This window comes from Saimiri boliviensis, chromosome 14 (genome assembly GCF_048565385.1).
Source record: "Saimiri boliviensis isolate mSaiBol1 chromosome 14, mSaiBol1.pri, whole genome shotgun sequence".
NCBI classification, from domain to species: Eukaryota; Metazoa; Chordata; class Mammalia; order Primates; family Cebidae; genus Saimiri; species Saimiri boliviensis.
The window spans coordinates 27998697-28026347 of NC_133462.1; the positions used below are offsets into that span (position 1 = coordinate 27998697).

General features: G+C 55.4%; 3 protein-coding genes across 5 annotated transcripts in view; all 3 read left to right on the forward strand.

The window, feature by feature from the left end:
* The first annotated feature begins 27 nt into the window (after window positions 1–27).
* GMIP (GEM interacting protein) lies at window positions 28–13851 on the forward strand. 3 transcript variants are annotated; one of them, XM_039466199.2, is made up of 21 exons: window positions 28–172; window positions 1062–1146; window positions 1945–2020; window positions 2132–2189; window positions 2794–2919; window positions 3005–3069; window positions 3167–3274; window positions 5730–5810; window positions 5894–6064; window positions 6195–6332; window positions 6689–6882; window positions 7219–7331; window positions 7443–7532; window positions 8633–8710; window positions 8799–8953; window positions 9151–9339; window positions 9436–9573; window positions 9663–9859; window positions 10176–10563; window positions 13280–13346; window positions 13478–13851. In XM_039466199.2, the coding sequence occupies exons 1-21, from the start codon at window positions 154–156 to the stop codon at window positions 13849–13851; spliced, it is 2910 nt and encodes a 969-aa protein (XP_039322133.2). In that variant the 5' UTR covers window positions 28–153. The 3 variants fall into 3 exon arrangements, with proteins under 3 accessions (XP_039322133.2, XP_039322134.2, XP_074240444.1); XM_039466200.2 differs by lacking the exon at window positions 8633–8710; XM_074384343.1 differs by lacking the exon at window positions 8633–8710 and having other exon boundaries at window positions 7452–7532.
* A 1763-nt stretch (window positions 13852–15614) lies between these two features.
* Window positions 15615–19491, forward strand: LPAR2 (lysophosphatidic acid receptor 2). The gene is made up of 3 exons (XM_003942317.4): window positions 15615–15697; window positions 16506–17247; window positions 18577–19491. Exons 2-3 carry the CDS (start codon window positions 16506–16508, stop codon window positions 18888–18890), a joined length of 1056 nt encoding a protein of 351 aa, XP_003942366.1. The 5' UTR covers window positions 15615–15697; the 3' UTR covers window positions 18891–19491.
* A 5955-nt stretch (window positions 19492–25446) lies between these two features.
* The window catches only part of PBX4 (PBX homeobox 4), a 48858-nt gene continuing 46653 nt past the window's right edge, over window positions 25447–27651 (forward strand). The window contains exon 1 of the mRNA XM_039466198.2: window positions 25447–25667. Coding sequence (XP_039322132.2) covers window positions 25540–25667 — 128 coding nt within the window. The 5' untranslated portion in view covers window positions 25447–25539. The remainder of the gene's footprint in view (window positions 25668–27651) is intronic.

Below are 27651 nucleotides of genomic sequence, written 5' to 3' on the forward strand. Positions count from 1 at the left end.
GTGGTTTGGTGTGGGGGTGTGGCCTCCGCCGGGCGGAGCAACGCGGAACCGGGCGGCGGCGGCGGCGGCGGCGGCAGGAAATCGGGGCTCGGCCCCGCCGGCGTGAGACCTTGTTCCCATCCCGGTCCCGCAGAGCGATCCCCGGGCCCAGGCATGGACGCAGCAGAGCCGGGTAGGGGATCGGAGATTCAGGAGGGGCCTCCCCCGACCGTCCCCTGCTTCCTATATTGAGGGGACACACTTGTCCCGAGAGCCAGGAGAGGAGTTCCTGAATGGGAACAACACAGGGATCCTCCATTGTGGGGACCCCTATCTCTGGAGGGGTTCGGGACACCAGCCCTTGACTCCCTCTCCCTCTTCTGATCTCTCACCCCGGATGCCTGGGGGAGGGGGCCCAGGAAGGGGAAGTGGCCGCTTCTGCTTCTGATTTTTGTGATGGGGGCAGGGTGTCACGACTGCTGAGGGAGAGGGCAGCGCGGTAGGATACCCACAGGGCTCCTCTGTAGCCCCCGGGAGCTGGGCAGTGCTGGTCTGCGCCCCCTAGGAGAAGGGGCAGGGGCGGGGGCAGCAGAAATGTGGCAGGGTCCGACTTGGCGTTTCCGGCCGTCTTTGTGTCTGTGTTGTGTATGCAGTGTCATTCGGTCTTTATGTCCCTCATGGCTTCAGTCTTTCCATGTGTGTTTCTGCCTTAGGCTCTGCCTGGCTGCCCCTTGTGTATTTCCATCTGTCTAGCCTGGAGTCCATGTGGTTCCATTGTCAGGCCTGCTCTCTTCTCTGGACGCTGTGGTTGCATCTGGGGCATCTGTTTTGTTAGTTTGCTTCTGGGTCCAGGCAGACCCAGGGTGTGGGTGTCTCTGTTCCCTGAGCAGCTGTCTCTGATCTCTGTTTGGTGGTGTGTGACTCCATCTGCCTGCCTCAAGTTGGCCCCAGCCAAGCCCCCACACCCCTCTCTTTCTCTCTCTCTTTCCCTTTCTCTTCCACCCCCTCCAATGAGACTGGTTGAGGTGCCGTGGGTGGAGGGAGGCAGTGGTTAGCCCATGTATTATACTCCTCTCCCTCAGGCCTCCCCCCAGCTCCTGAGGGCAGGAAGAGGTACAGTGACATCTTCCGGAGCCTGGACAACCTTGAAATCTCACTGGGGAACGTGTGAGTCTGAGCCTGGGTCACCCCCAAATCCTGCCAAGATGCCCCAAGCCCCTAACCATTTAGGTGCCCTGAAGCCCTTTTTGGAACCTGTAACATCTGGAGCCACGTACCTAATAGCCAGAGAAGTCTAGGATGGGACCCTCCAAAATGCCTGGGTATCCCATAAGTGCCCCCCTAAATAGACTGGAAATCCCCGAAGTGGTCCTAGAACCCCTACATATCCTTCTTGTAACCCCTTAAAACATTTGTGATCCCTGTAATCCTACTCTATGAACCCCAAAGTTACCGGGGGCCCTTCAGACTCTTTCTCAAGTCCCGTTTAAAAAAACTCACCTGAGCTGGGCGTGGTGGCTTAAGCCTGTAATCCCAGCACTTTGGGAGGCTGAGGCGGGTGGATCACGAGGTCGAGAGATCGATACCATCCTGGTCAACATGGTGAAACCCCGTCTCTACTAAAAATACAAAAAACTAGCTGGGCGTGGTGGCGCGTGCCTGTAATCCCAGCTACTCAGGAGGCTGAGGCAGGAGAATTGCCTGAGCCCAGGAGGCGGAGGTTGCAGTGAGCCGAGATCGCGCCATTGCACTCCAGCTTGGGTAACAAGAGCGAAACTCCGTCTCAAAAAAAAAAAAAAAAAAAAAAAACTCACCTGATTCCCCCATAATACCATTCCTCAGACCTCCCAGATACAAGAGATGCCACAGCGGTGATGTTTGTCACAAACAACCCTAGGATCCCCAAGACCCCTTGCAGGACAGATCGAGTATAAGGTGGCATCCTGACACATCTTTACCCCCCAGGACCTTTGAGATGCTGGCTGGAGACCCTCTACTCTCAGAAGACCCAGAACCTGACAAGACCCCCACAGCCACTGTTGTGAGTGGGGACTAGGGGAACAGGGAGGAAGGCCTCAGGCACAGGGGGCCTTAGGAATGAATGCCAGGTCCCTGCCCTGTTTGCTTCTGATACTGTCTCCCTCCCCCACAGACCAATGAAGCCAGCTGTTGGAGCGGCCCCTCCCCAGAGGGTCCTACACCCCTCACAGGTAGGGAGCTTTGGAGGCCAGGACAGTGGGGACAGGAGGGAGTCTTTCCTTCCACGAGTCACCATTGACTCTTCCTTGCCAGGCATTGTTTAGGTTTTGAGACTAAGGCAGTACACACCACAAATCCCAGTCCCAGCCCTTAGGGAGACCCCGCCTGGGTAGAGAATCTGTAAAATAGCCAGGCAGGGTGGTGGCTGAGACAGGAGGATCACTTGAGGCCAGAAATTCGAGACCATCCTGAGCAACAGTGAGACACCATCCCTACAAAAAAAAAAAAAAAAGATTTCCTGGGTATGGTCCTATAGTCCCAGCTACTTTGGAAGCTAAGGCTGGAGGATCAATTAAGCCCAGGACTTTGAGGCTACAGTGAGATATGATCGCACCACTGCCCTCCAGCCTGAGCAACAGAGCAAGACCCTGTCTAAAAAAAATAAACCAAAAACAGAGAATCTGTAAAATTGCAACCAGGATAAGTGATCCCAAAGCAGTGTTAAGGGAGCTGTGAGGGTGTAGGAGAGGGACCACTGGTCTGGTCTGGGGGCTTAGGGAAGACGTCCATAGCAGAGTAGGATACAGAGGTCAGAGGTCCATCCATCTTCCCCAGGGGAGGAACTGGATTTGCGGCTCATTCGGACCAATGGGGGTGTGGACGCAGCCCTGGAGTATGCCAAGACCTGGAGCCGCTATGCCAAGGAGCTGCTTGCCTGGACTGAAAAGAGAGCCAGCTATGGTAAGGACCCCTTCTGCCCAGCCCCAGGCACCAGGCAGTCCCCAGACCCCAGCCAGACCCAGAGCCCTCATCTCTCTTCCTCCAGAGCTGGAGTTTGCCAAAAGCACCATGAAGATCGCTGAAGCTGGCAAGATGTCCATTCAACAGCAGGTAGTCATGACCAGACCCCCAGAGGGCCCAAACCCCCAGAAACCCAGCCTTGCCCCCGCAGATCTTCAGTATCCTCCTGCACCACTGTCTCCCCCAGAGCCACATGCCTCTGCAGTACATCTACACTCTGTTTCTGGAGCACGACCTCAGTCTGGGAGCCCTGGCCATGGAGACATTGGCCCAGCAGAAAAGAGACTACTACCAGGTGAGGCAGTGGGGTGGAATGTTCCAGAGGGCACCCTGCTGTCCTGCTCTCCTTCAGGCCTGATCCCCTCAGTTCCCAGCAAGCTGAGAGGAAGGCACCACTATCAACATCACTATTTCACTGATGAGGAAGCTGAGGCCCAGGGATGCTCGGGAACTTGCCCAAGGTTACCCAGCAAAGATTCAAGCTGGGCTTCCTGTGCAATTGCAAAACTTAACTTTTCTTTCTTTCTTTTGAGACAGAATCTCGCTCTGTCACCCAAGCTGGAGTGCAATGGCATAATCTTGGCTCACTGCAACCTCTGCTTCCTAGATTCAAGCAGTTCACCTGCCTCAGCCTCCTGAGTAGCTGGACTTACAGTCACGTGCCACCACTCCTGGCTAATTTTTCTATTTTTAGTAGATACAGAGTTTTACCATGTTAACCAGGCTGGTCTTGAACTCCTGACCTCAGGTGATCCACCCACTTTGGCCTCCCAAAGTGGTGGGGTTACAGGAATAAGCCACCATGCCCAGCCAAAAACTTCATTTTCATTTATGGGGAGGGGCACAAGGTGCTGAGTGTTCTCAGGAGGAAAGTCTTGGTGTCTCTAGATCCAGGCAGAAAGGATGAGGTGACCACTTGAGACTTCGGGACAAAGGGGTGGGGGAGAGCAGGTCTGGAGAAGACCCCAGGAGGAGAATACTGACTCAGGAAAGGGTCTAGCCAAGCACACATCTGTAATCCCAGCACTTCTGGAGGCCAAGGAGGGGGATTGCTTGAGCACAGGAGTTTGAGACCAACCTGGGCAACATAGGGAGACCCTGTCTCTACAAAAAATAAATTGGTTTTTAATTAGCTGGGCCTGGTGCTAGTAGTTCTAGCTACTAGGAGGCTGAGGCTGGAGGATTGCCTGAGCCCAGGAGTTCAAGACCAACGTAGGCAACATAGTGAGATCTCTGTCTCCATCTACCAAAAAAAAATAATAATTATTTATTTATTTATTTATTTATTTAGACAGAGTCTCGCTCTGTTGCCCAGGCTGGAGTGCTGTGGTATGGTCTCGGCTCACTGCAACCTCCACGTCCCAGGTTCAAGTGATTCTCCTGCCTCAGCCTCCCCAGTAGCTGGGATTACAGGCACCTGCCACCACACCCAGCTAATTTTTCTGTATTTTTAGTAGAAACAAGGTTTCACCTTGTTGGCCAGGTTGGTCTCAAACTCCTGACCTCATTATCCGCCTACCTTGGCCTCCCAAAGCACTGGGATTACAGGCATGAGCCACCGAGTCCAGCCTTATTTATATTTTTTGAGACAGAGTTTCACTTTATTGCCCAGGCTGGAGTGCAGTAGCACGATCTGGGCTCACTGCAATCTCCGCCTCCCAGGTTCAAGTGATTCTCCTGCCTCAGCCTCCTGAGTACCTGGGACTACAGGAGTGTGCCATCACAGTTGTATAATTTTTGTATTTTTGTAGAGATAGGGTTTTGCCATGTTGGTCAGGCTGGTCTCGAACTCTTGACCTCAGGTGGTCTGCCCACCTCAGCCTTTCAAACTGCTGGGATTACAAACATGAGCCACTGTGCCTGGCTAACCAGAAAAAAGAAAATAGCTGGGTACAGTGGCTCGTGCCTGTAAATCCCAGCACTTTGGGAAGCCAAGGTGGGCAGATCACAAGGTCAAGAGTTCGAGACCAGCCTGACCAATGTGGTGAAACCCTGTCTCTACTAAAAATACAAAAAATTAGCCGGGCTTGGTGGTGCGTGCCTGTAATCCCAGCTATTCAGGAGGCTGAGGGAGAAGAATCGCTTGAACTTGGGAGGCAGAGGTTGCAGTGAGCCGAGATCACGAGACTCCATCTCAAAAAAGAATTTCTTTTTTTTTTTTTTTTTAAATTAACTGGGCCTAGTGCACATGCTTATAGTCTTAGCTACTGGGAGGCAGAGGCTGGAGGATTGCTTGAACCCAGGAGTTCAAGTTCAAGACTGCAGTGAGCCATGATTGCTCACTTGCACTCCGTCCTGGGCAACAGAGTGAGACCCTATCTCTAAAAGAAAAAAAGAGGCCAGGCATAGTGGCTCATGCTTGTAATCCCAGCACTGTAGGAAACCGAGGCAGGTGGATCACCTGAGGTCAGGAGTTCAAGACCAGCCTGGCTAACATGGTAAAATCCTGTCTCTACTAAAAATACAAAAATTAGCTGGGTGTGGTGGTGGGCACCTGTAATCCCAGCTACTCGGGAGGCTGAGGCAGGAGAATCCCTTGAACTAGGGAGGCGGAGGTTGCAGTGAGCTGAGATTGCTAGCTGAGATCGCCTGTTGCACTCCAGCCTGGGCAATCTCCATCTCAAAAAAATAAAATAAAATAAAGATTCCAGAGGTGGCAAAGCATATGGCACAGGAATGGAAGGACTGGGTGGGTGCTTCTGGAGTGGCCTTAAGGCAGCGTCCCCATTCCCATTCCCAACCCTTGCCAGCCGCTCGCCGCCAAACGGACTGAGATTGAGAAGTGGCGGAAGGAGTTCAAGGAGCAGTGGATGAAGGAGCAGAAGCGGATGGTGAGCCTCGGAATGGGGAGAGGGGTGGGCCAAGAACGAAGTCTAGCCAGGATGATGATGACCTTCTCCTCATCATCCCCCAGAATGAGGCGGTGCAGGCACTTCGGCGTGCCCATCTGCAGTATGTGCAACGCAGCGAAGACCTGCGGGCGCGCTCCCAGGGGTCACCCGAGGACCCGGCCCCCCAGGCCTCGCCGGGGCCTAGCAAGCAGCAGGAGCGGCGGCGGCGCTCACGAGAGGAGGCCCAGGCCAAGGTGGGCAACCGGCCTCGAGCCCCTGCCGTGCTTTGGCGCGTCCTGCCCTCCGCTCTCGCCCACACATCCCAGTCTTAGTGGCAGGGGTAGGAATTTGGGCCCACCCCGCCCCTGGCCTCCGTTTCTCCAGGTGCAGGAGGCCGAGGTGCTGTACCACGCCTGCATCCGCGAGGCCAACGCGCGGCAGCAGGACCTGGAGACAGCCAAGCAGCGAATCGTGTCGCACGTGCGCAAGCTGGTGTTTCAGGGGGACGAACTACTGAGGCGGGTGAGGTCCATCCCTGAGGCCATCCTCCCCTCACCCTGTTGGGCCCCAACTGAGTGCCCCACTCCTCACCCTTAAGCCACCCTGGGGACACCATTTCCCTCTACAGCCAGTTCCCGCCCCAGACCCACTGTCTCGGCCCCACCCTCATGGGGTCCTGTCCCCTGGATGAACGGGCCCTGCTCTGACCATGCCCAGTCCCCTCGCCGACTGCTCTAGTTCCTAAGCCGCCCAGGTGCCTTCCAAACCCTAAACACATTTGCATCTCTAAGGGTCAGGCCCCGCCCCAGTTCTGGCCCCACCCCCAGGCTCCCAGGCCCCGCCCCTCCCCTCCTCAGCCTGCTGTCGCCACCCTGCAGGTGACCCTGGGTCTCTTCCGGCTGCGGGGGGCACAGGCGGAGCGTGGCCCCCGCGCTTTCGCCGCCCTGGCTGAGTGCTGCGCGCCCTTTGAGCCGGGCCAGCGCTACCAGGAGTTCGTACGGGTGCTGCAGCCCGAGGCCCCGCCGCCCCCACTGCCCGCCTTCTTCCAGGAGTTCATTCCCTGTGTGAACAGGTGGGTCTCTGGTGCAGGGACTCCGGAATGAGTCCTGGAATCCCGATGCCAGGATGTTGGCACCGCGGAGCTGGGTACTGAGGTCAGAGAACGCAAAGCCTTAGTGGAATTTAGTACTCCAGCCTCTCTGGGATCTTAGGAGGGGGGATGGGTTGTGCCAGTCCTAGGGGCAGGGGCAGGAATTTGGGGCTACCGTATTCAGGGGACCACAATGCCCATAGGTATCAGGGCTTGCAGACCTAAGTGCTTGCAGTTGGTACCTAAACGTGATGCCTGGGTGCCATCACCCCAGGCCAGTTTCCTGGGGATCAAACCTTCAAGCCCCTGTCTTCTCAGCTCCCCTCTGGACATCAGAAAGAAGCTCTCCGGACCTCTACCTCCAAGGCTGGACGAGAATTCAGCTGAGCCAGGCCCTTGGGAGGACCCAGGCACAGGCTGGCGCTGGCAAGGTGAGCGCAATGAGGGTCGGATGGGAGTGGCCAGGAGTTTGTTCCCACCATAGGTGGGTTGCAGGAGCGGGGGTTGGGAGCAGACCATCCTTATTGAACTGTCCCACCTAGGGACTCCAGGCCCCACTCCGGGCAGTGATGTGGACAGCGTGGGTGGCGGCAGTGAGTCTCGGTCCCTGGACTCTCCCACTTCCAGCCCAGGTAGGGATAGGATCTGGTCCTGACCCACACTCCACCTGTGACCATCCTCTAGTCCTTGGCCAAGCTCTGATCCTCAAACTTTAGCTATCCTTTGACCTCTGACCTATCCCACACCCCTGACATATTTCCGCAACCTCTTTTCTCACCTTTTAAAATTTTTATTTATTTATTTATTTATTAGAGACAGAGTCTCACTCCATCGCCCAGGCTGGGGAGAGCAGTGGTGTGACCTCAGCTCATTGCAATCTCTGCCTCCCAGGTTCAAGCGCTTCTCCTGTCTCAGCCTCCAGAGTAGATGGGACTACAGGCATGCACCACCACACCAGCTAATTTTTATATTTTTTAGGAGAGATGGGGTTTCACCATGTTGGCCAGGCTGATCTCAAAACTCCTGACCTCAGGTGATCTGCCTGCCTCGGTCTCCCAAAGTGCTGGGATTACAGGTGTGAGCCACTGCACCCAATCTTTTTATTTATTTATTTATCTTAGTTTTAAGGAGCAGGGAGTTTAATAGGCAAGAAGGAAGGGGGAAGAAAGAAAGAAGAGGCTCCCCTGTACAGAGACGGAGGGGTCTCCAAAGCTGAGAGACGGGACCTTTAAATATTTTTTGACACAGAGTCTTGCTCTGTTGCCCAGGCTGGAGTGCAGTGGTGTGATCTTGTCTTACTGCAACCTCCACCTCCCAGGTTCAAGCAATTCTCATGCCTCAGCCTCCTGAATAGCTGGGACTACAGGTACCCACCACCATGCCTCGCTAATTTTTGTAGTTTTAGTAGCGATGAGGTTTTGCCATGTTGGCCAGGCTGGTCTCAAACTCCTTGCCTCATGTGATCCTCCTGCCTCGGCCTCCCAAAGTGCTGGGATTATAGGCATGAGCCACCATGCCCAGCCTATTTCCTCAACCTCTTTATCCAGCTTCTGAACCACCCCCTGCCCCCACCCTGGGCTGCTGACCCAATTCTCCAACCCTTAACCACTGACCTGTCTGATCCCTCTCCTGACCTCTGACCCCTTGGGAATTAGTGGGTGGTTCTGGAAGCCCTAATAAAGCAGGAGTGCCTCCGTAGCCCAGGAATCTCCCATGATTCCTCTGACCCCAGGCGCTGGCAGGCGGCGGCTGGTGAAGGCTTCGTCCACAGGCACTGAGTCCTCAGATGACTTTGAGGAGCGAGACCCTGGTGAGGCTGGAAGCAGACAGGGCAGGGCAGGATGGGACAGCGCAGGGCAGGAGGTGGACCAGGCACCCCTGACCCTGTCTCCCTGCAGACCTGGGAGACGGGCTGGAGAATGGGCTGGGGAGCCCCTTCAGGAAGTGGACGCTGTCCAGCGCGGCTCAGACCCATCGGCTGCGGCGACTGCGGGGCCCAGCCAAGTGCCGCGAGTGCGAAGCCTTCATGGTCAGCGGGACGGAGTGTGAGGAGGTGTGGCCTGGGCCGATGACCAAATGACCTCTGCTGACCCCTGATCACCTCCCCAACCTGAGATTCCTACAACCTTTCTGCCCCTAGGACCCACCCTAATGTGATGTCTCCCATAAGCCCCCATTCCTTGAGGATCCCTGTTAGCTCTTCCCCAACTGGTCCCTAGTGACCCCCTGTCCCTGTGACCTTCCCTGCAGTGCTTCCTGACCTGCCACAAGCGCTGCCTGGAGACTCTGCTGATCCTCTGTGGACATAGGCGGCTCCCAGCCCGGACACCCATCTTTGGGGTCGACTTCCTGCAGCTCCCCAGAGACTTCCCGGAGGAGGTACCCTTCGTGGTCACGAGGTGCACAGCTGAGATAGAACACCGCGCCCTGGATGTGCAGGTGCTGCCCTGACCCTTCATCGTCCCCAGAAGTGACCTGAGCAAATCAATGGCCTGATCGGAACCAGGCGTCCGTCTCTCCCCCCTCACCCTGCAGGGCATTTACCGGGTCAGCGGGTCCCGGGTCCGTGTGGAGCGTCTGTGCCAGGCTTTCGAGAATGGCCGAGCATTGGTGGAGCTGTCAGGGAACTCGCCTCATGACATCTCGAGTGTCCTCAAGCGATTTCTCCAGGAGGTAGGTGCTCAGGACACTGAGGGGGGCGTGGGCAGGGGCCCCCCCACAGCCCACCCACACTCGTATCGCGCCCTCCGTTCCGCCCCCAGCTCACCGACCCCGTGATCCCCTTCCACCTCTACGACGCCTTCATCTCTCTGGCTAAGACCCTGCATGCAGACCCGGGGGACGACCGCAGGACCCCCAGCCGCAGCCCTGAGGTTATCCCCTCGCTCAAGACCCTCTTGGCGCAGCTGCCTCACTCTAACTACAACACCCTGCGGCACCTGGTGGCCCATCTGTTCAGGTGTGCACAGGCCCCTGAGCCCTGAAACGCCACCCTCTTCCCTGGACGTGTGACTACTGACTTCCCTGGCCGACCCCTGACACTGACCTCTGACCTTTAGCCCACGTTTTCTGAACTCTGAACCTTAACCCATGATTCATAACTTTGGCTACTGACCCCTGACCCCCAACCCTGGATATGTGGCTGCTGTTCTCAGAGGACTTATACCTGTGATACGGGCAAGTCACCACTAAGCTGGCCTGCAGGTCCCACCCTTGCCCTCAGACTAATGACCTTGCACCTTGTACCCTGACCTTTCTCTTCACACCATCCCCAGGGTGGCTGCACGGTTTATGGAAAACAAGATGTCTGCCAACAATCTGGGCATTGTGTTCGGGCCGACGCTGCTGCGGCCGCCGGACGGCCCTCGGGCAGCTGGCGCCATCCCTGTCACTTGCCTGCTGGACTCTGGGCATCAGGCCCAGCTTGTGGAGTTCCTCATCGTGCACTACGAGCAGATCTTCGGGATGGATGAGCTCCCCCAGGCCACCGAGTCCCGACCCCAAGACTCCAGCCCAGCCCCTGGGTCCCTCACAACCAGCCCCCAACCGCCACCCCTGCACCTTGACCCGGACTCCCAGCCCCCAGTCCTAGCTTCGTACCCCAGCCCGGACCCCCAGCCCCACAGTGACCTGGAGCCACATCCCACCGCTGCGCCCACTGAGGTAGGAACCCACGGGGCCCACAGCCGTCGAGAGGGCCTTGTCTCTGTTCAGTTCTCTTACCCTCTCTTTCATCTGCCTTTGAAAATTGGAAAATTTCCTTCATTCTCCCCATCCCTTCCTCATTTAACTTGTGTTCATTCTGGAAGGGATAGTGAGGAATGAGCAGTGGGCAGAGATTGTGTAACCAGAGGGGACAGCCCTGCAGAGGTACTAACATGAGTGGTCATTCATGCCTCCAACAGAATATTTATTGAACATCTACTGTGTGCCAAGCATTTTCATAGGCATTGCAGATACATCTATGAGCTAAATATCCAAAGACCTTGTCCTCTCTGTGCCTGCCTTTTAGTGGAGAGAGACCAACAATAAACATGACACTAAATCAGTTATCTGGGATGTGATAAGGGTAATGGATCATTAAAAGATAGAGTAATGGCTGGGCATGGTGGCTCATGCCTGTAATCCCAGCACTCTGGGAGGCTGAGGCAGGCACATCGCCTGAGGTCAGGAGTTCAAGACCAGCCTGACCAACATGGTGAAACCCCATCTTTAAAAAAAAAAAAAAAAAAAAAAAAAAAAGGCCGGGCGCGGTGGCTGACTCCTGTAATCCCAGCACTTGGGAGGCTAAGGCGGGTGGATAACAAGGTCAAGAGATCGAGACCATTCTGGTCAACATGGTGAAACCCCATCTCTACTAAAAATACAAAAATTAGCTGGGCATGGTGGCGCGTGCCTGTAGTCCCAGCTACTTGGGAGGCTGAGGCAGGAGAATTGCTTGAACCCAGGAGGCGGAGGTTGAGGTGAGCCGAGATCGCGCCATTGCACTCCAGCCTGGGTAACAAGAGCGAAACTCCGTCTCAAAAAAAAAAAAAAATCCACCTGCGTCAGCCATTGTGCCCAGCCACAGTTGGAATCTTTCTTTTTTTTGGATGGAGTTTTGCTCTTGTTGCCCAGGCTGGAGTGCAATGGCATGGTCTTGGCTCACTTCAACCTCCGCCACCTGGGTTCAGGCAATTCTCCTACCTCAGCCTCTGGAGTAGCTGGATTACAGGCATGCGCCACCATGCCTGGCTAATTTTTTTTTTCTTTTTTTTTTTTTTTTTTTCGGAGACGGAGTTTCGCTCTTGTTACCCAGGCTGGAGTGCAATGGCGCGATCTTGGCTCACCGCAACCTCCACCTCCTGGGTTCAAGCAATTCTCCTGCCTCAGCCTCCTGAGTAACTGGGATTACAGGCACACACCACCATGCCCAGCTAAATTTTTGTATTTGTAGTAGAGACGGGTTTTCACCTTGTTGACCAGGATGGTCTCGATCTCTCGACCTCGTGATCCACCCGCCTCGGCCTCCCAAAGTGCTGGCATTACAGGCTTGAGCCACTGCGCCTGGCTTTTTTTTTCTTTTTTGAGACGGAGTCTCACTCTGTTGCCCAGGGGCTCACTGTAACCACTGCCTCCCAGGTTCAAGCGATTCTCCTGTCTCAGCCTCCTGACTAGCTGGGATTATAGACACGTGCCACCACGCCCAAGTAATTTTTATATTTTTGGTAGAGATGGGATTTCATCATGTTAGCCAGGCTGATCTCGAACTCCTGACCTCATGATCTGTCCACCTTGGCCTCCCAAAGTGCTGGGATAACAGACATGAGCCACTGTGCCCAGCCTGGCTAATTTTTTTGGATTTTTAGTAGAGACTGGGTTTCACCATGTTGGTCAGTCTGGTCTCCAACTCCCAACCTCAGGTGATCCGCCCACCTCAGCCTCCCGAAGTGCAGGGATTACAGGTGTGAGCCACTGTGCCTGGCCTAGAATCATTAACAAAGGTCACCAGTCTGGATCCAGAGCTCAGCTGTGAACCAGGAAGCACCAGCACCCGCCGCTCCGGACTGCTAGAACAGTCCATGCCCAAGGCCCGAGCTGCTGGCTGCTGCACCCGCCATTCCTGAGAGCAAGGATTTCTCCTGCAGTGGTCCAGAGCTGGGAAGTGGCTGCTGGTGAACTGAGGGTCTCTGAGAGCTGGAATGGCTCATAAAGTGCTCAGGACAGTGTCTGATGTGACAGTGTCAGCTGCCAACCATTTAGCTAAAAATGGCACAGTAAGGTTGGTAAGGTTTCAGAGAGCAGCCCAGGATGGTAGTTCAGAGGCCCCACTTGGTCCTAATGTGGAAAAGGCTGGGCCACTCCCTGGGCTGGCCCTCTGCTAAACAAGGATTTTCCCACCATCATGGAGCCCATAGTTCAGACTCAGTGAATGACACTGCTCTGTGCGGGAAGGGCAAGCAGTATACTTATTATTATTATTACTATTATTATTATTATTTTGAGATGGAGTCTCACTCCATCTTGGGATTTTATTTTATTTTATTTTATTTTATTTTTTTTTTTTGAGACGGAGTTTCGCTCTTGTTACCCAGGCTGGAGTGCAATGGCGCGATCTTGGCTCACCGCAACCTCCGCCTCCTGGGCTCAGGCAATTCTCCTGCCTCAGCCTCCTGAGTAGCTGGGATTACAGGCACGTGCCACCATGCCCAGCTAATTTTTTTGTATTTTTAGTAGAGACGGGGTTTCACCATGTTGACCGGGATGGTCTCGATCTCTCGACCTTGTGATCCACCCGCCTCGGCCTCCCAAAGTGCTGGGATTACAGGCTTGAGCCACCGCGCCCGGCCCATCTTGGGATTTTAGTGTTAGGGTCTCATTCTTGGGTTTCTCCCTGCAGATTCCAACTCCACAGAGTGACCAGAGAGAGGAAATGGCTGAAGACATCAAAGATGGAGGAGGGGAAGGTGAGTATGTTAGGGAGAGGTTTTGGGGCTGCCCTGGCCCCAGGGTGGCTTGGCTAAAAGATGATTCCTGGTGGGGGGATGTCCAGAGAACTTGAGAGTACTCTGCGCTGACCACTCACCCATACACACAGTGTCCAGCCAGGGCCCAGAGGACTCACTCCTGGGGACACAGTCTCGTGGCCACTTCAGCCGCCAGCCAGTGAAGTATCCCCGGGGTGGTGTGCGGCCTGTCACTCACCAGCTGTCCAGTCTGGCCCTGGTGGCTTCCAAGCTGTGCGAAGAGACCCCCATTACATCAGTGCCCAGAGGGAGTTTGCGAGGGCGGGGACCCAGTCCTGCAGCCACCTCCCGTGAGGGCAGCCCCCTGCGCCGCACCCCGCTGCCCAAGCATTTTGAGATCACCCAGGAGACAGCCCGGCTACTCTCCAAACTGGACAGCGAGGCTGTGCCCAGGGCCACCTGCTGCCCAGACGTCCAGCCTGAGGAAACCGAGGACCATCTCTGACCACCCCTGCAGGGAAGAGGCCCAGGATTGAGAAGACAGACCCAGATCTCCCTACCTCCCGCCACCTGGTGGCCAAACACCCAGCCAGGAGTTCAATGTTGGGAGGTCAAGAGGGTTCCTATCAGGAAAACTGTTTAATACATGGCCTAGGGGAGGTGTAAAACCCTTTTCGGGGCAATGTCCCAGAATCCCCCCACTAGACACAACTCATTGCCAAGCGTCAGGGTCACTGGGGCTCAGAGGTCACTCAGGGTCAATACTCAGGGTCAATACAGGTTATGAGATCTTTGGAGTCCATCCTGGCCTCTGGCCCCAGGACAGGGGTGCCTTTTGCTAAGTTGGTTGTGGCCACTCCCCCACACCTGCCTGCCTCCTCGCACTCCAAGTGACCTTGGAGGAGATGGGCAGCTCAGACTCCACATTCCGGTGGTGCCTGGGGTCTGATGGCCTCTAATAAACTGTGTCCTGTATGCCCTTGGGTTCGTCTCTGCCAGGGGAGAGGCCAGTGTAGGCAGCACTCCTTGCCCCTTATTTACCAATCAGGGGAACCCAGGCCTCGTCCTTTTTTGTTGATTGAGATGGATGGAGTCTCACTCTGTGGCCAGGCTGGAGTGCAGTGGCATGATCTCGGCTCACTGTAACCTCTGCCTCCCAAGTTCAAGTGATTCTCTTGCCTCAGACTCCTTAGCAGCTGGGACTACAGGCGTGTGCCACCAGGCCTGGCTAAATTTTTTGTATTTTTAGTAGAGACGGGTTTCACCATGTTGGCCTGGATGGTCTCGATCTTCTGATCCGCCTGCCTCGGCCTCCCAAAGTGCTGGGATTACAGGAGTGAGCCACTGCGCTCAGCCTCAAGGCCTCCTCGCATCGTCAAGCATGCTGGTGCACCTACCTAAAGGCATCTGGAGCTGGGACACAGCACCCGGCTGAGTCACACCGGCCCGGCCCTCCCGGAGCTCTGCGTCCCCGATCCGGTCCTGCACAACCAAATACAGTATAACAAAGTGCAGATAACCCGGACAATGGGGCTGTGTGCTCCGGACCGTGGGAGCCCCAGGCCGCTGCAGGGGGGCCGAGGGAGGAAGCCACAGGGCAGGGCCGGGCCAGGCTGTGGAGGGGGCAGCGCTGTCCCAGGGTGGGGGAGTGCGGGGGCGGGATTGCAAAACCCTAGCTTGCCCACGATCAGCTGGGCCCGCAGAGATGGGCCCCCCGCAAGGCAGGCCGCGGCGCCCGGCAGCTGCAAGCTGGGAAAGCAGAGGCTGGGCGGGGGTCTGGGCTGTGGGAGCCGAGTCGGATCAGGGAGTGGCTAGTAACTCGGCGGCCGATTGGACACGAAGAAGAGCTCGGGGTGGGGCTGGGAGGCTGGGGGTCCGGACCTGGGGCGCGGACCCTAGACCATCTAGAACTACACCCTGGCGGCGCGAGGTCACGGTGGGAATTCTCGGGTTGCCCGAGTGACTTCGCCCCGCAGGCTCGAAACCGCGGGCGCGTGAGGTGTGCAGGAACCCGGGTGGGGGGTCCCCCGCCGGAAATAGAGAGGGGCGACCGACGGGCCGCGAGGCGGGGAGGAAACTGGAGGGTTGCGGTTCCAGGCGACTCCGCCCCCGACGCGGCCGCGGAGGCGGGGCTCCCCCAGGTGGAGGGGCGGGGCGGGGCTCCCCAGGTGGCCGGGGCGGAGAGGGGGCGGGGCGCCGGGAGAGACCCCGCCTCCTGTGCCCTCTCTGCAGCCCGCGCCGGGCGCACCCGGACGCACCTCCGCTCCCGCCGAGGTCGCCGGGCCATGGGCCTGGGACCCTCCCCGACACCCCGCGAGCCTGCCTCGTCTGCAGCGTGACGGGTGGCCCAGGTGAGGCCGGCACTGACGGGAGGCGGGCGGGTGCGGACCTGGGCCCGGGGGTAGGGCGCGGCACGTGTCTGCTGGGCCGGGACGCCGCCCCCTGATCTCTTTCCCCCTACCCCTTCCCCAGTCTGGAGACTCCTGGAGGCCCTGCCAGCCGTCCCTTCCCCAACCACTGTCTTTGTCCCGGAGACCGCCAATGTCCTCCGTCCCACCCGGAACAGCCCGGTGCCCCGCCCGTTTGGGAAGCACTCGCGCCCAAATCCCGCCGCCCAACTTCTGGGGCCGCCTCTCTGCCCACTCCGATCACCTCCACGTCTCGGCACCGCCCCCTCGCAGGGTCTTAGCAAGTGGGCGCACCCTTGTGCGCCCACGCCCCGAGGTCTCTGCTCCCTGCACTGACTCCGGCACCAAAGTTACCCTTCCTCATCTCGACCCGCAACTCACACCCCTTTGTCTTGCCCTAACCCTCCTCTCCCCACAACCCAAACCGGCTCACACAGTGGCGGCAGGTGAGTTGGGATTGGACCACGGATGGGTTTTGTTTCGCTGCTTCTGGTTAAAAAACCCATCGACTTGTGTGATGTCGTGCACACAGGTCTTATTAGTAGATAAGAAACAGCTGCTCGTCAACCACCACCCAAGCCCCAAGGAGCTTGCGTTTTTTCAGGCCGCCCTGGTCACCATTGCCACTTTGCTCCAAGGCATCTGAATTCGAGACCCTTCCCCTTCCTGTGCTGACCCTCCTCTGCAGCTGCCGCCCCTCCCTGTGTCCTTCCAAGAAGCGCCACATGCACTGATCTCTGTGTGTCCCCAGATGGTCACCATGGGCCAGTGCTACTACAACGAGACCATTGGCTTCTTCTATAACAACAGTGGCAAGGAGCTCAGCTCCCACTGGCGGCCCAAGGATATAGTCGTGGTGGCACTGGGGCTGACCGTCAGCGTGCTGGTGCTGCTGACCAACCTGCTGGTCATAGCAGCCATCGCCTCCAACCGCCGCTTCCACCAGCCCATCTACTACCTGCTGGGCAACCTGGCCGCGGCTGACCTCTTCGCAGGCATGGCGTACCTCTTCCTCATGTTCCACACCGGCCCCCGCACAGCCCGACTTTCCCTTGAGGGCTGGTTCCTGCGGCAGGGCTTGCTGGACACAAGCCTCACAGCATCGGTGGCCACACTGCTGGCCATCGCGGTGGAGCGGCACCGCAGCGTGATGGCCGTTCAGCTTCACAGCCGCCTGCCCCGTGGCCGGGTCGTCATGCTCATTGTGGGCGTGTGGATCGCTGCCCTGGGCCTGGGGCTGCTGCCCGCCCACTCCTGGCACTGCCTCTGTGCCCTGGACCGCTGCTCACGCATGGCACCCCTGCTCAGCCGCTCCTATTTGGCCGTCTGGGCTCTGTCGAGCCTGCTTGTCTTCCTGCTCATGGTGGCTGTCTACACCCGCATTTTCTTCTATGTGCGGCGGCGAGTGCAGCGCATGGCGGAGCATGTCAGCTGCCACCCCCGCTACCGAGAAACCACGCTCAGCCTGGTTAAGACTGTTGTCATCATCCTGGGTGAGTGGGACCCTGCTTCCCCCTATTTCCCGCAAGACACTTCGAAGCAACAAGCAAAACAAGCTACCTGATAGAGGGTGATGGGCGGCTGACCTAGGTGGGGAATGTTCTTTAGGGAGGTGATCGGGGAGCAGAGGCCTGAATGCTGAGGATAGGAACAGAGAGAGTTCCAGGCAGAGGAGACACAAAGTAAAAACTTCAAGGCAGTACCAGGCCAGAGCCTCTAAAGAGGAAAGCTGGCTTGTGAGGAGGGTTCCGCAAGGCCTTAAGGGGCACGGACAGGAGTCATATTTTATTTTGAGTTTTGTGGGAAGCCCTTAAGAGTTTTTAGCAATGTTAAGCCTGGTTTAACAAAAAGCTTTTAAATTATTTTTCTAATCTATACATATTTTTACATTTCAATTTTTTTTTTCCAAGGTGAATAGGGAAGGACATTTCAATTTTTTTTTTTAAGAGATAGGTTCTTACTCTGTCGGCCAGGCTAGATTACAGTGGCTCCATCATAGCTCACTGCAGCCTCAAGCTTCTGGGCTCCAGCGATCCCCCTGCCTCAGAGTAGCTGGGACTACAGGCATGCACCATCATACCTGGCTAATATTCTTTTTTCTTTTTTATTTATTTTTATTTTTTAGAGACGGGGTCTAGCTATGTTTTCCAGGCTGGAGAGCAGTGGCTATTCACAGGCGCGATCCCACTACTGATCAGCACGGGAGTTTTGATCTGCTCTGTTAGCGACCTGGGCTGGTTCACCCCTCCTTAGGCAACCTGGTGGTCCCCCGCTCCCATGAGGTCACCATATTGATGCCGAACTTAGTGCGGACACCTGATCGGCATAGTGCACTACAGCCCAGAACTCCTGGACTCGAGCGATCCTCCATCCTCAGCCTCCCGAGTAGTTGGGACTACAGTCACATGCCACTGTGCCTGGCCAGGCTAATTTTTTATTTTTTGTAGAGACTGGGTCTCAGCATATTGCACAGCCTGGTCTCAAACTCCTGGCCTCAAGTGATTCTCCTGCCTCAGTCTCTCAAAAGCTGCAGTGAAGTGCTGAGTGATCCTTCTGTCACCACGGCACTCCAGTCTAGGTGACAGAAGGAGATCTTGTCTCAAAAAAACACACACAAAATGTCCAGTGCCTTGGCCACTGTGTACCAATTAGCATAGATGTCACCTTTTAGCAGGTCTTCCAGTGACACTGCAGAATCAGCAAACCAGGCAGCTCTTGCATTACCGTTATTGCTCGAGCTCTGGAGACCAACCCCAAACTGAGAGCTGGGGGTGCCGGGCCTCTGACAACTGGCCCCGCTCACCTCTGCCTCTATCCCACAGGGGCGTTCGTGGTCTGCTGGACACCAGGCCAGGTGGTGCTGCTCCTGGATGGTCTGGGCTGCCAGTCCTGCAATGTCTTGGCTGTGGAGAAGTACTTCCTCCTGTTGGCCGAGGCCAACTCGCTGGTCAACGCTGCCGTGTACTCTTGCCGAGATGCTGAGATGCGCCGCACCTTCCGCCGCCTCCTCTGCTGCGCGTGCCTCCGCCGGTCCCCCCACGAGTCTGCCCACGATGCCTCCTCTGCCCGGGGACATGCCAGCACTCGCATCATGCTTCCCGAGAACGGCCACCCACTGATGGATTCCACCCTTTAGCTAGCTTGGACTTCAGCAGGATGCAGCAAGCAACAAATCTGCAGCCCTTAGCAACTCGTGGGTGCTCCTGGCTTAACCCAACCATCGGGACTGACTGAATGGCAGACCAAGGTCTGGCACAGCACAGCACCACTGCCAGCCCTCCCCAGGCACATCACTCTGCCCAGGGCACGGGGGCTTGGGGATCATCTCCTACTACCTGTGGGCGGAGGGGGGGTGGTTGGATGGGGTGTAAGAATCTGGCTCTTCGGTCATCTCAGGTTTAGGGGATTCATAACAGACATTTTTCTGTTTTCACTGCGTATCCCACTGGTAAGCCCTGTGGACCGGTTCCTGCTGTGATGCTGAGGGTTTTAAGGTGGGGAGAGATGAGGGCTCTCTCGGGCCATGCTACCCGGTGTGACTGGGTAATGAGGACGTACTGTGGACACCCCATCTTCCTGAGGCTGATTCTTTAGCAGCAGAGACTGAGGGGTGCAGAGTGTGAGCTCTGGGAAAGGTTTGTGGCTCCTTGCAGCCTCCAGGGGCTGGCCCGTCCCCGTTAGAATCGAAGCAGTTCACAGGAAGGGCAGGATCCAAGGAGTAAACCTTTTCACTCTGAGGTCTCCAAAGCATTTGTTGTTATCAATTCAGACAGTGTATCTGTCCCTGTGTCCCAGAATTGTCCACCTTGGCTCAGAGCCAGCAAGGATCCTTCAGCTTACTGTCTCCTTGGCCCTGTGCTCGCTCTTCTTCAGTCTGGCTGGCTGTTACTCCATCTCTTTTTTTAGACAGAGTCTCACTTTGTAGCCCAGGCTGGAGAGCAGTGGCACAATCTCAGCTCACTGCAACCTCCACCTCCAGGTCTGAGATTCTCATGCTTCAGAGGAAACTGGGATTACAGGTGCGTGCCACCACGCCCAGCTAATCTTTGTATTTTTATTATTTATTTATTTATTTATTTTTGAGAGTGTGTCTCGCTCTGTCACCCAGGCCGTGTGCAGTGGTGCGATTTTGGCTCACTGCAACTTCTGCCTCCTGGGTTCAAGTGATTCTCCTGCCTCAGCCTCCAGAGTAGCTGGGATTTCAGGCATCTGCCACCACGCCTGGCTAATTTTTGTATTTTAGTAGAGAGGGGGTTTCACCATGTTGGCCAGGCTGGTCTCGAGCTCCTGACCACCTCAAATGATCCACCTGCCTCAGCCTTCCAAAGTGCTAGGTTTGCAGGCATGAGCCATCTCACCCAGCCTTTTTTTTTTTTTTTTTTTTTTTTTTTTTGAGACAGTCTCACTCTGTCACTCAGGCTGGAGTACAATGGCATGATCATGGCTCACTGCTTCCTCCACCCCTGGGTTTGAGCAATTCTGCCTCAGCCTCCCCAGTAGTTAGGACTACAGGTGGGCACCACCATGCCCAACTAATTTTTTGTATTTTATTAGAGATGGGGTTTTACCATGTTGCCCAGGCTAGTCTTGAACTCCTGACCTCAGGTGATCCATCCACCTCGGCCTCCCAAAGTGCTGGGATTACAGGGCTGACCCACTGCGCCCAGCCGGTCTTACTTATTTTCATGTGACAACACTCACTCAGGTTGAGATCTAGCCTGTGATTAGCACAGCTTGGAAAAGGCACATACATGCCTCGAGGGACCAGAGAGGCCCCTGTGGAAGGGACTTCAGATTCCTACAAAGCCCAGAGTTGGTCCCAAGCTCAGCTGAGCCTTCCCTACCTCACCCCACAGCACCCAACTTGAGTGCCAGACCCACAATGAGTCCCCTCTGAGATGCTCAGGGAGGCCCCCTCCAAGGCACAGTGTATGCCGGGATCCCATTCTCTGTTCCCACCTCACCAGTGAGGAGGTAGGGTTATGTCCCTACTTTTGATTCCCATGCTGAATAACAGCTGAATTTGAACCCAGGTAACTCAGAGACCAAATTTCTTTCTTTCTTTCTTTCTTTTTTTTTTTTTTGAGACAAGATCTCTCTTTGTTTCCAGGCTGGAGAGCACTGGCATGATCTTAGCTCACTGCAACCTTGACCACTTAGGCTCAAGCCATTTTCCTGCCTCCGCCTGCTGAGTATGTGAGACTACAGTTGTGTACCACCACAACCGGCTAGTTTTTTTATTTTTCTTTAGAGATGGAGTCTCACTATGATGTCCAGGTTGGTCTTGAACTCCCAGGCTCAAGTGATCCTCCTGCCTTAGCCTCCCACAGTGTTGAGATTACAGGCATGAAGGCATGAGCCACTGCACCCAGCTAGAGAGGCCACATTCTTTCTTCTTTTTTTTTTTTAGACCGAGTCTCACCCTTGTTGCTCAGGCTGGAGTGCAGTAACATGATCTCGACTCACTGCAACCTCCACCTCCTGGGTTCAAGTGATTCTCCTGCCTCAGCCTCCTGAGTAGCTGGGATTACAGGCATGCGCCACCATACCCAGCTAATTTTTGTATTTTTAGTAGAGACGGGGTTTCACCTTGTTGACCAGGATGGTCTCAAACTCCTAACCTCTGGTGATCTTCCCACCTCGGCCACCCAAGGTGCTGGGATTACAAGCATGAGCCACCTAGCCCGGCTGGTCAAATTCTCTTTTTTTTTGTTGTTGTTGTTGTTGTTGTTGTTCTTGTTGTTGTTTGTTTTTTGAGATGAAGTTAGGCTCTTGTTTCCAGGCTAGAATGCAATGACGCAATCTCTGCCACCGAAACCCATGTCTCCCGGGTTAAAGCGATTCTCCTGCCTCAGCCTCCAGAGTAGCTGGAATTACAGGCATGTGCCACCACATGCTGTTTTAGTAGAGACAGGGCTTCATCATGTTGGTCAGGCTGGTCTCAAACTCCTGACTGCAAGTGATCCACCCACATTGGCCTCCCAAAGTGCTGGGGTTATAAGTGTGCATCACTGTGCCTGGCCAGACTGGCCAAATTCTTAAATCACTAAAGTATGCATTGCCAAAGAACCCAAAACTCCCAGGTCCTTCTATGTTAAATGGGCTTGGCTGGGTGCAGTGGTTCACGCCTATAATCCCAGCACTTTGGGAGGCCAAGGTGGGCAGATCACCTGAGGTCGGGAGTTCAAAACCAGCCTCACCAACATGGTGAAACTCCATCTCTACTAAAAATACAAAAATTAGCCAGGCATGGTGGTGGGCGCTTGTAATTCCAGCTACTTGGCAGGCTGAGGCAGGAGAATCGCTTCAACCCGAGAGGTGGAGGTTGCAGTGAGCCGAGATCAAGCCACTGTACTCTAGCTTGGGGAATAGAAGGAGACTCCATCTACAAAAAAGGAGGGGAGGGGCTGTATTTCCTCTTGTGAACCCCCCATCCTACCGCCTTCTTTGTGAAGAGGTAGAATGAACTAAATAAGGTACTGGCTACTTCTCCAGGGTTCAATATGGGCAGCATGGCTCCTAGGGCCTAGGCCCAAATCTCCAGAGATGATGACCCAGGCCAGCACAATTCTTTTTTTTTTTTTTTTTTTTTTTTTGAGATGGAGTCTCACTCTGTCGCACAGGTGTGAGTGCAGTGGCTCTATCTTGGCTCACTGCAACCTCCACCTCCCAGGTTCAAGCAATTCTCTTGTCTCAGCCTCTTGAGTAGCTGGGATTACAGGCACATGCCGCCATGCCCGGAGAATTTTTTGTATTTTAGTAGAGACGGGGTTTCACTATGTTGCCCAGGCTGGTCTTGAACTCCTGAGCTCAGGCAATCCACCCTCCTCAGCCTCCCAAAGTGCTAGGATTACAGGCATGAGCCATTGTGCCCAGCCCAGGCCAGCACCTTCTATCAGATGTCCATGAAAGATGCGGTCCTTGCCTCCATGAGCTTGGGGGTTGTTGGAATCGTGTCACTTTGAGTGCCAAAGCAGCCAACTAATTTCTATGCAGTAGTGACCCCCAATGGCATCCAAAGGCAACTGTGGGCCAGTTGTGGTGGCTCACACCTGTAATCCCAGCACTTTGGGAGGCTGAGGCAGATGGATCACCTGAGGTCAGGAGTTCATAACCAGCCTGGCCAACATGGTGAAACCCCATCTCTACTAAAAATACAAAAATTAGCTGGGCATGGTGGCGGGCACCTGTAATCTCAGCTACTAGGGAGGTTGAGGCAGGAGAACTCTTTGAACCAGGAAGGGGAGTTTGCAGTGAGCTGAGATCAAGACACTGCACTCCAGCCTGGGCGACAGAGTAAGACTCCTGTGTCAAAAAAAAAAAAAAAAAAAAGGCAACTCTGTCTAAGGCACTCTGAGCTGGCCGCTCTCATCAGCTCCTCCAGGTTTTAACCTGTATCCCTCAGGTCTCCTTAGAGAGCCTGTCCCATTTCCTTTGTCGATCTCCCCTCTCCATCAAGTGGCTTCAGATTTTTGTCTTTACTGGTCCCTGAAGCTTTCAGTGCCCACCCCTCCAAGTTCTCTGAAGGATACTACTTTGTTGGGATTGGGGGCAGGGTTCTGTTCTCTCACCCAGGCTGGAGTGCAGCGGCACAAACAGCTCACTGCAGCCTCAACCTCCTGGGCCCAACTGATCCTCTTGCCTCTGCCTCCCAAGTAGCTGCGACCATGATCAGCTAATTTTTTTTTTTTTTTTTTCTTCAGGCAGAGTCTCGCTCTGTCACCAGGCTGGAGTGCAATGGGGCCATCTTGGCTCACTGCAGCCTCCGCCTCCCACTTTCCAGTGATTCTCCTGCCTCAGCCTCCCTGGGAGTACAGGCATGTGCCACCACGCCCGGCTAATTTTTGTATTTTTAGTAGAGACAAGGTTTCACCATGTTGGCCAGGATGGTCTTGAACTACTGATCTCATAATCTGCCCCCCTCGGCCTCCCAAAGTGCTGGGATTACAGGCGTGAGCCACCGCACCTGACCAGATCAGCTAATTTTTTATGTTTATTTCTGTAGAGATGGAGTCTTGCTATATCGTCCATACTGGTCTCAAACTCCTGGGATCAAGTAATCTCTCACTTCAGACTCCCAAAGTGCTGGGATCACAGGCGTGAGCCATTGCACCCAGCCTGAAGGCCACTGCTATTCAGGCCTCCTGGGCAGTACCGCGCTTGCGGGTGACCTTTTGTACAGGCACTGGTCTCCGTGGCTCCCATGCAAGCTATTACTTCCTGACATTGGAGCCAAGTGCTGATTTCCTTCATTAGAGAGCATTCCCTATTGTTCAGACCCTCGGTCAAGTCATTCATTTTCACTCCCTGCCGTCCCCTTTGGAGTCTCCCCACACTCTCCAATCCAGCCATACCAGATGGTGTTTGAATTTGCTCTCTAGCTGCAATGGAGAGAACATGGGCCCGCCCTGGGAGGGGCCCGGTCAGCAGGCTGAGGACCTTTTACTGAGCCCACATCTGGAGTCTGTCCTCAAGCAAACAGGCTCCAGGAAATTCTGTGACTTTGGAGAAGAGATTTATGTCCAGTCCATTCCTTTTTTTTTTTTTTTTTTTTTTGAGATCTGGTCTCCCTCTGTCGCCCAGGCTGGAATGCAGTGGCGCAATCATGGCTCACTGCAGCCTCAAACTCCTGGGTGCAAGTGATCCTCCCACTTCAGCCTCTCAAGTCCCCAAGTAGCTCGGACCACAGGCATGTGCCACCATAGGGTCTCACTATGTTGCCCAAGCTGGTCTCAAACTCCTGTGCTCAAGTGATCCTCCCGCCTCAGCCTCCCAAAGTGCTAGGATTACAGGCTTGAGCCACCACTCAGTTCCTTTTCTCGTGCACTAGGAGCCTCTGATGCTGTGTCCTAAAGGCTAGAAACAAAGATGGAGAATTCGCTCTGATTTGGGGTGCACCGCAGGGGAGGCTGTCAGTAAATATCCTTCCTTCATTCGGTAACCATGTGCTAGCATTTTCTAAGCCCAGAACTGTGACAATAAACAAACAAGTGAGGTCACTCTTCAACTGGACCTTGAAAGGTGACTGGAATTGATTTCTGCAGTGGAGAAAACTATTCTATTCTGACCTCCCTGTTGCCATCAACCACGCACACCTGCGCCCCTTGGCCAGGTGAAGGGGGCGTGGAAGGTTTTAGAGGAAGAGCCAGGGGCCTCAGTGGCCCACCTGTTGGGGCTGAGGCTGTGGGGAGCATTAGGGAGAGTGAGTAGGGGTCTGGGGCTTGGGGCTTCTGGAAATGAATGGGGGCTGCAGATGAAGCTGTAAGAGGTGTGGGTTTCTGTGGAGGAGGGGTTGGCTTGGCGGAAGAGTTGGGGTGCTCTGAGGAGTGAGGATCTCTCAGGACCGAGGGCTTTGAGGAGGAGCAGGGGGCTCTGAGGAGATGCGAGTGGCGCTGAATGAGGCGTGCACCGCGGGAGATGTGAGGGATGGGGGGCCTCTGGCTGGAAATGAGCCAGCGCTGCTCTCCCTCTGGCTGGAGGAGGGCGCGGGCGACAAGTGCCGTTGCCTCGGCAACCCCTACCCGAGTCCCAGCCCTTGAAGGGGAGAAGTTCGGGGCGTGTCCCGGGGAGGGGAACAGGGCCGCAGTTGGCTGACAGCGATGGAGGGGCGTGCCTTTAGGCGGTTCGGGACACGGATTGGCTGGCGGCGGCGGAGGTGGGCGTGGCCTAGGGGCGAGAGTGAGTGAGCGCGCGCGGCGCTCCGATGGCAGCAGTTGGCTGCGGCACTCGCGCTGGCGCTACGTCCCCGACAGCTCCTCTTCAGCGCCCGCCCGGCCCCGCCGCTCATGGCCGCCCCGCCACGCCCCGCGCCATCGCCCCCCGCCCCGCGCCGCCCGCCGCGCCCAGACACGAGCGACGTCCTGCAGCAGATCATGGCCATCACCGACCAGAGCCTGGACGAGGCGCAGGCCAGGTGCTGCCCGCGGGCTTGGCCGGGGGCCACGCGGGGTCGCGGCAGTGAGGGGGGCGGGCGCAGGGACGGGGCGGGGAGGCCAGGCTGACGAGGGGCGCTGGAGGAGGGCTGGAGGGGGGTCCCGAGGACTAAGGGACGTATGGGGTTTAAACGGGCAGTATGCGGCCAAGCAGTGGCGTGAAGGGTTTTCAGCAGCTCATCTTGGGGAGAGAAGGTTGGGCTTAGGGGTTTAGGGAGTAGAGCTGAGAAATGGGCACGGGCGGGTGAATGACTAAATGGGTACGTTCATGGGACTTCTGCGGGTGGGAAGTTTTTCTGGCGTTGTTATGACACAGGGTCTCTCTCTGTGGCCCAGGCTGGAGTGCAGTGGTGCGATCATGGCTCACTGCAGCCTCCACCTCCTGGGCCCAATTGATCCTCCTGCCTCAGCCTCCCGAGTAGCTGGGACCACAGGGCCACGCCACCATGCCCGGCTGATTTTTTTTTGTATATTTTGTAGAGTCGGGGTCTCGCTATGTTGCCCAGGCTGGTCTCGAACTCCTGGACTCAAGCAATAATTCTGTCTCTGCCACTTAAAGTGCTGGCTTACGGGCACCAGTCACCGCACCCGGCCTGTGGATGGGAAGTTTCGAGGGCAGATGATGGAGGGTGAGTGGTGGGGAATGGGACTCGGGAATGTCTTTGCAGGAGATTGAAGAACTGGGGGAACTTGGTGTGGAATCCATCGGGAACCTTTGGGGAAAGGGTTAGTAGAGGAGTGGGTGGAGATGGAAGATCTATTTTCTTTTTAATGGATTCAACAACGTTTTTGTTGTCGTTGAATCCTTACAATAACAGGGAACCTGGTGCTGACACAGTCCCTGCTTTCAAGTTCATGATTTAGGGGAGGGAAAGTAAGTAGCAAAAAATAAGAACTATGTGGAATGGCTCCTGTCTGTAATCGCAGCACTTCAGAAGGCTGAGGCAAGGGGATTGCTTGAGCTCAGGAGTTTGAGACCAACCTGGGCAGTATAGTGAGACCTCATCTCTACTAAAAAATGGAAAAGTTAGATGTGGTGGCGCAAGCCTATAGTCCCAGCGACTTAGGCTGAGGCTGCAGTGAGCCCAGTCAAGCCACTGCATTCCAGCCTGGGTGACAGAGATAGACCCTATCTCAAATAAAAGCGAAGAAGTATAAGCCAGGCATGGTAGCATGGGTAGGTAATCCCAGCTGCCTACCAGCGGGAGGATCACTTGAGTCCAGGAGTTTGAGACCAGCCTGGGCAACATAGAGAGACCTCCGTGTACCGATCTGAGAAAAGGAAAAAAAAAAAAAGCTTAAATGGCAGAAAAAGCTGTAGGGATAGGGGTTGCATGCTGTAGGAAGGTAGGTGGAGAAGAGCATCTGTGGAGAGGACAGCACCTTCAGAGGCCCTGAGCTGAGAAAGAGGATGTAAAAAGCAGAACCTGGCTGGGAAGAAGAAGTTCTTAGCTAGAGACGGAAAGAGCTGAGTTTAAAGGGAGGCTGGGACCAGGCGCGGTGGCTCACACCTGTAATTCTAGCACTTTGGGAGGCCGAGGCAGGTGGATCACGAGGTCAGGAGTTCAAGACCAGCCTGGCCAACATGGTGAAACCCTGTCTCTACTAAATACAGAAAAGTTAGCCAGGCATGGTGGCTCATGCCTGTAATCCAAGCTACTTGGGAGGCTGAGACAGGAGAATCGCTTGTACCTGGGAGGCGGAGGTTGTAGTGAGCTGAGATCGGGTCATCGTTCTCCAGCCTGGGCAACAAAAACAAAACTACGTCTCAAAAAAAAAAAAAAAAAAAAAAAGGAGGCATGGTGGCTCACACCTGTAATCCCAGCACTTTGAGAGGCCGAGGCAGGCATATCACCTGAGGTCAGGAGTTCAAGACCAGCCTAGCCAACATGGTAAAACCCTGTCTCTACTAAAAATACAAATATTAGGTGGGCTTGGTAGCACACACCTATAATCCCAGCTCCT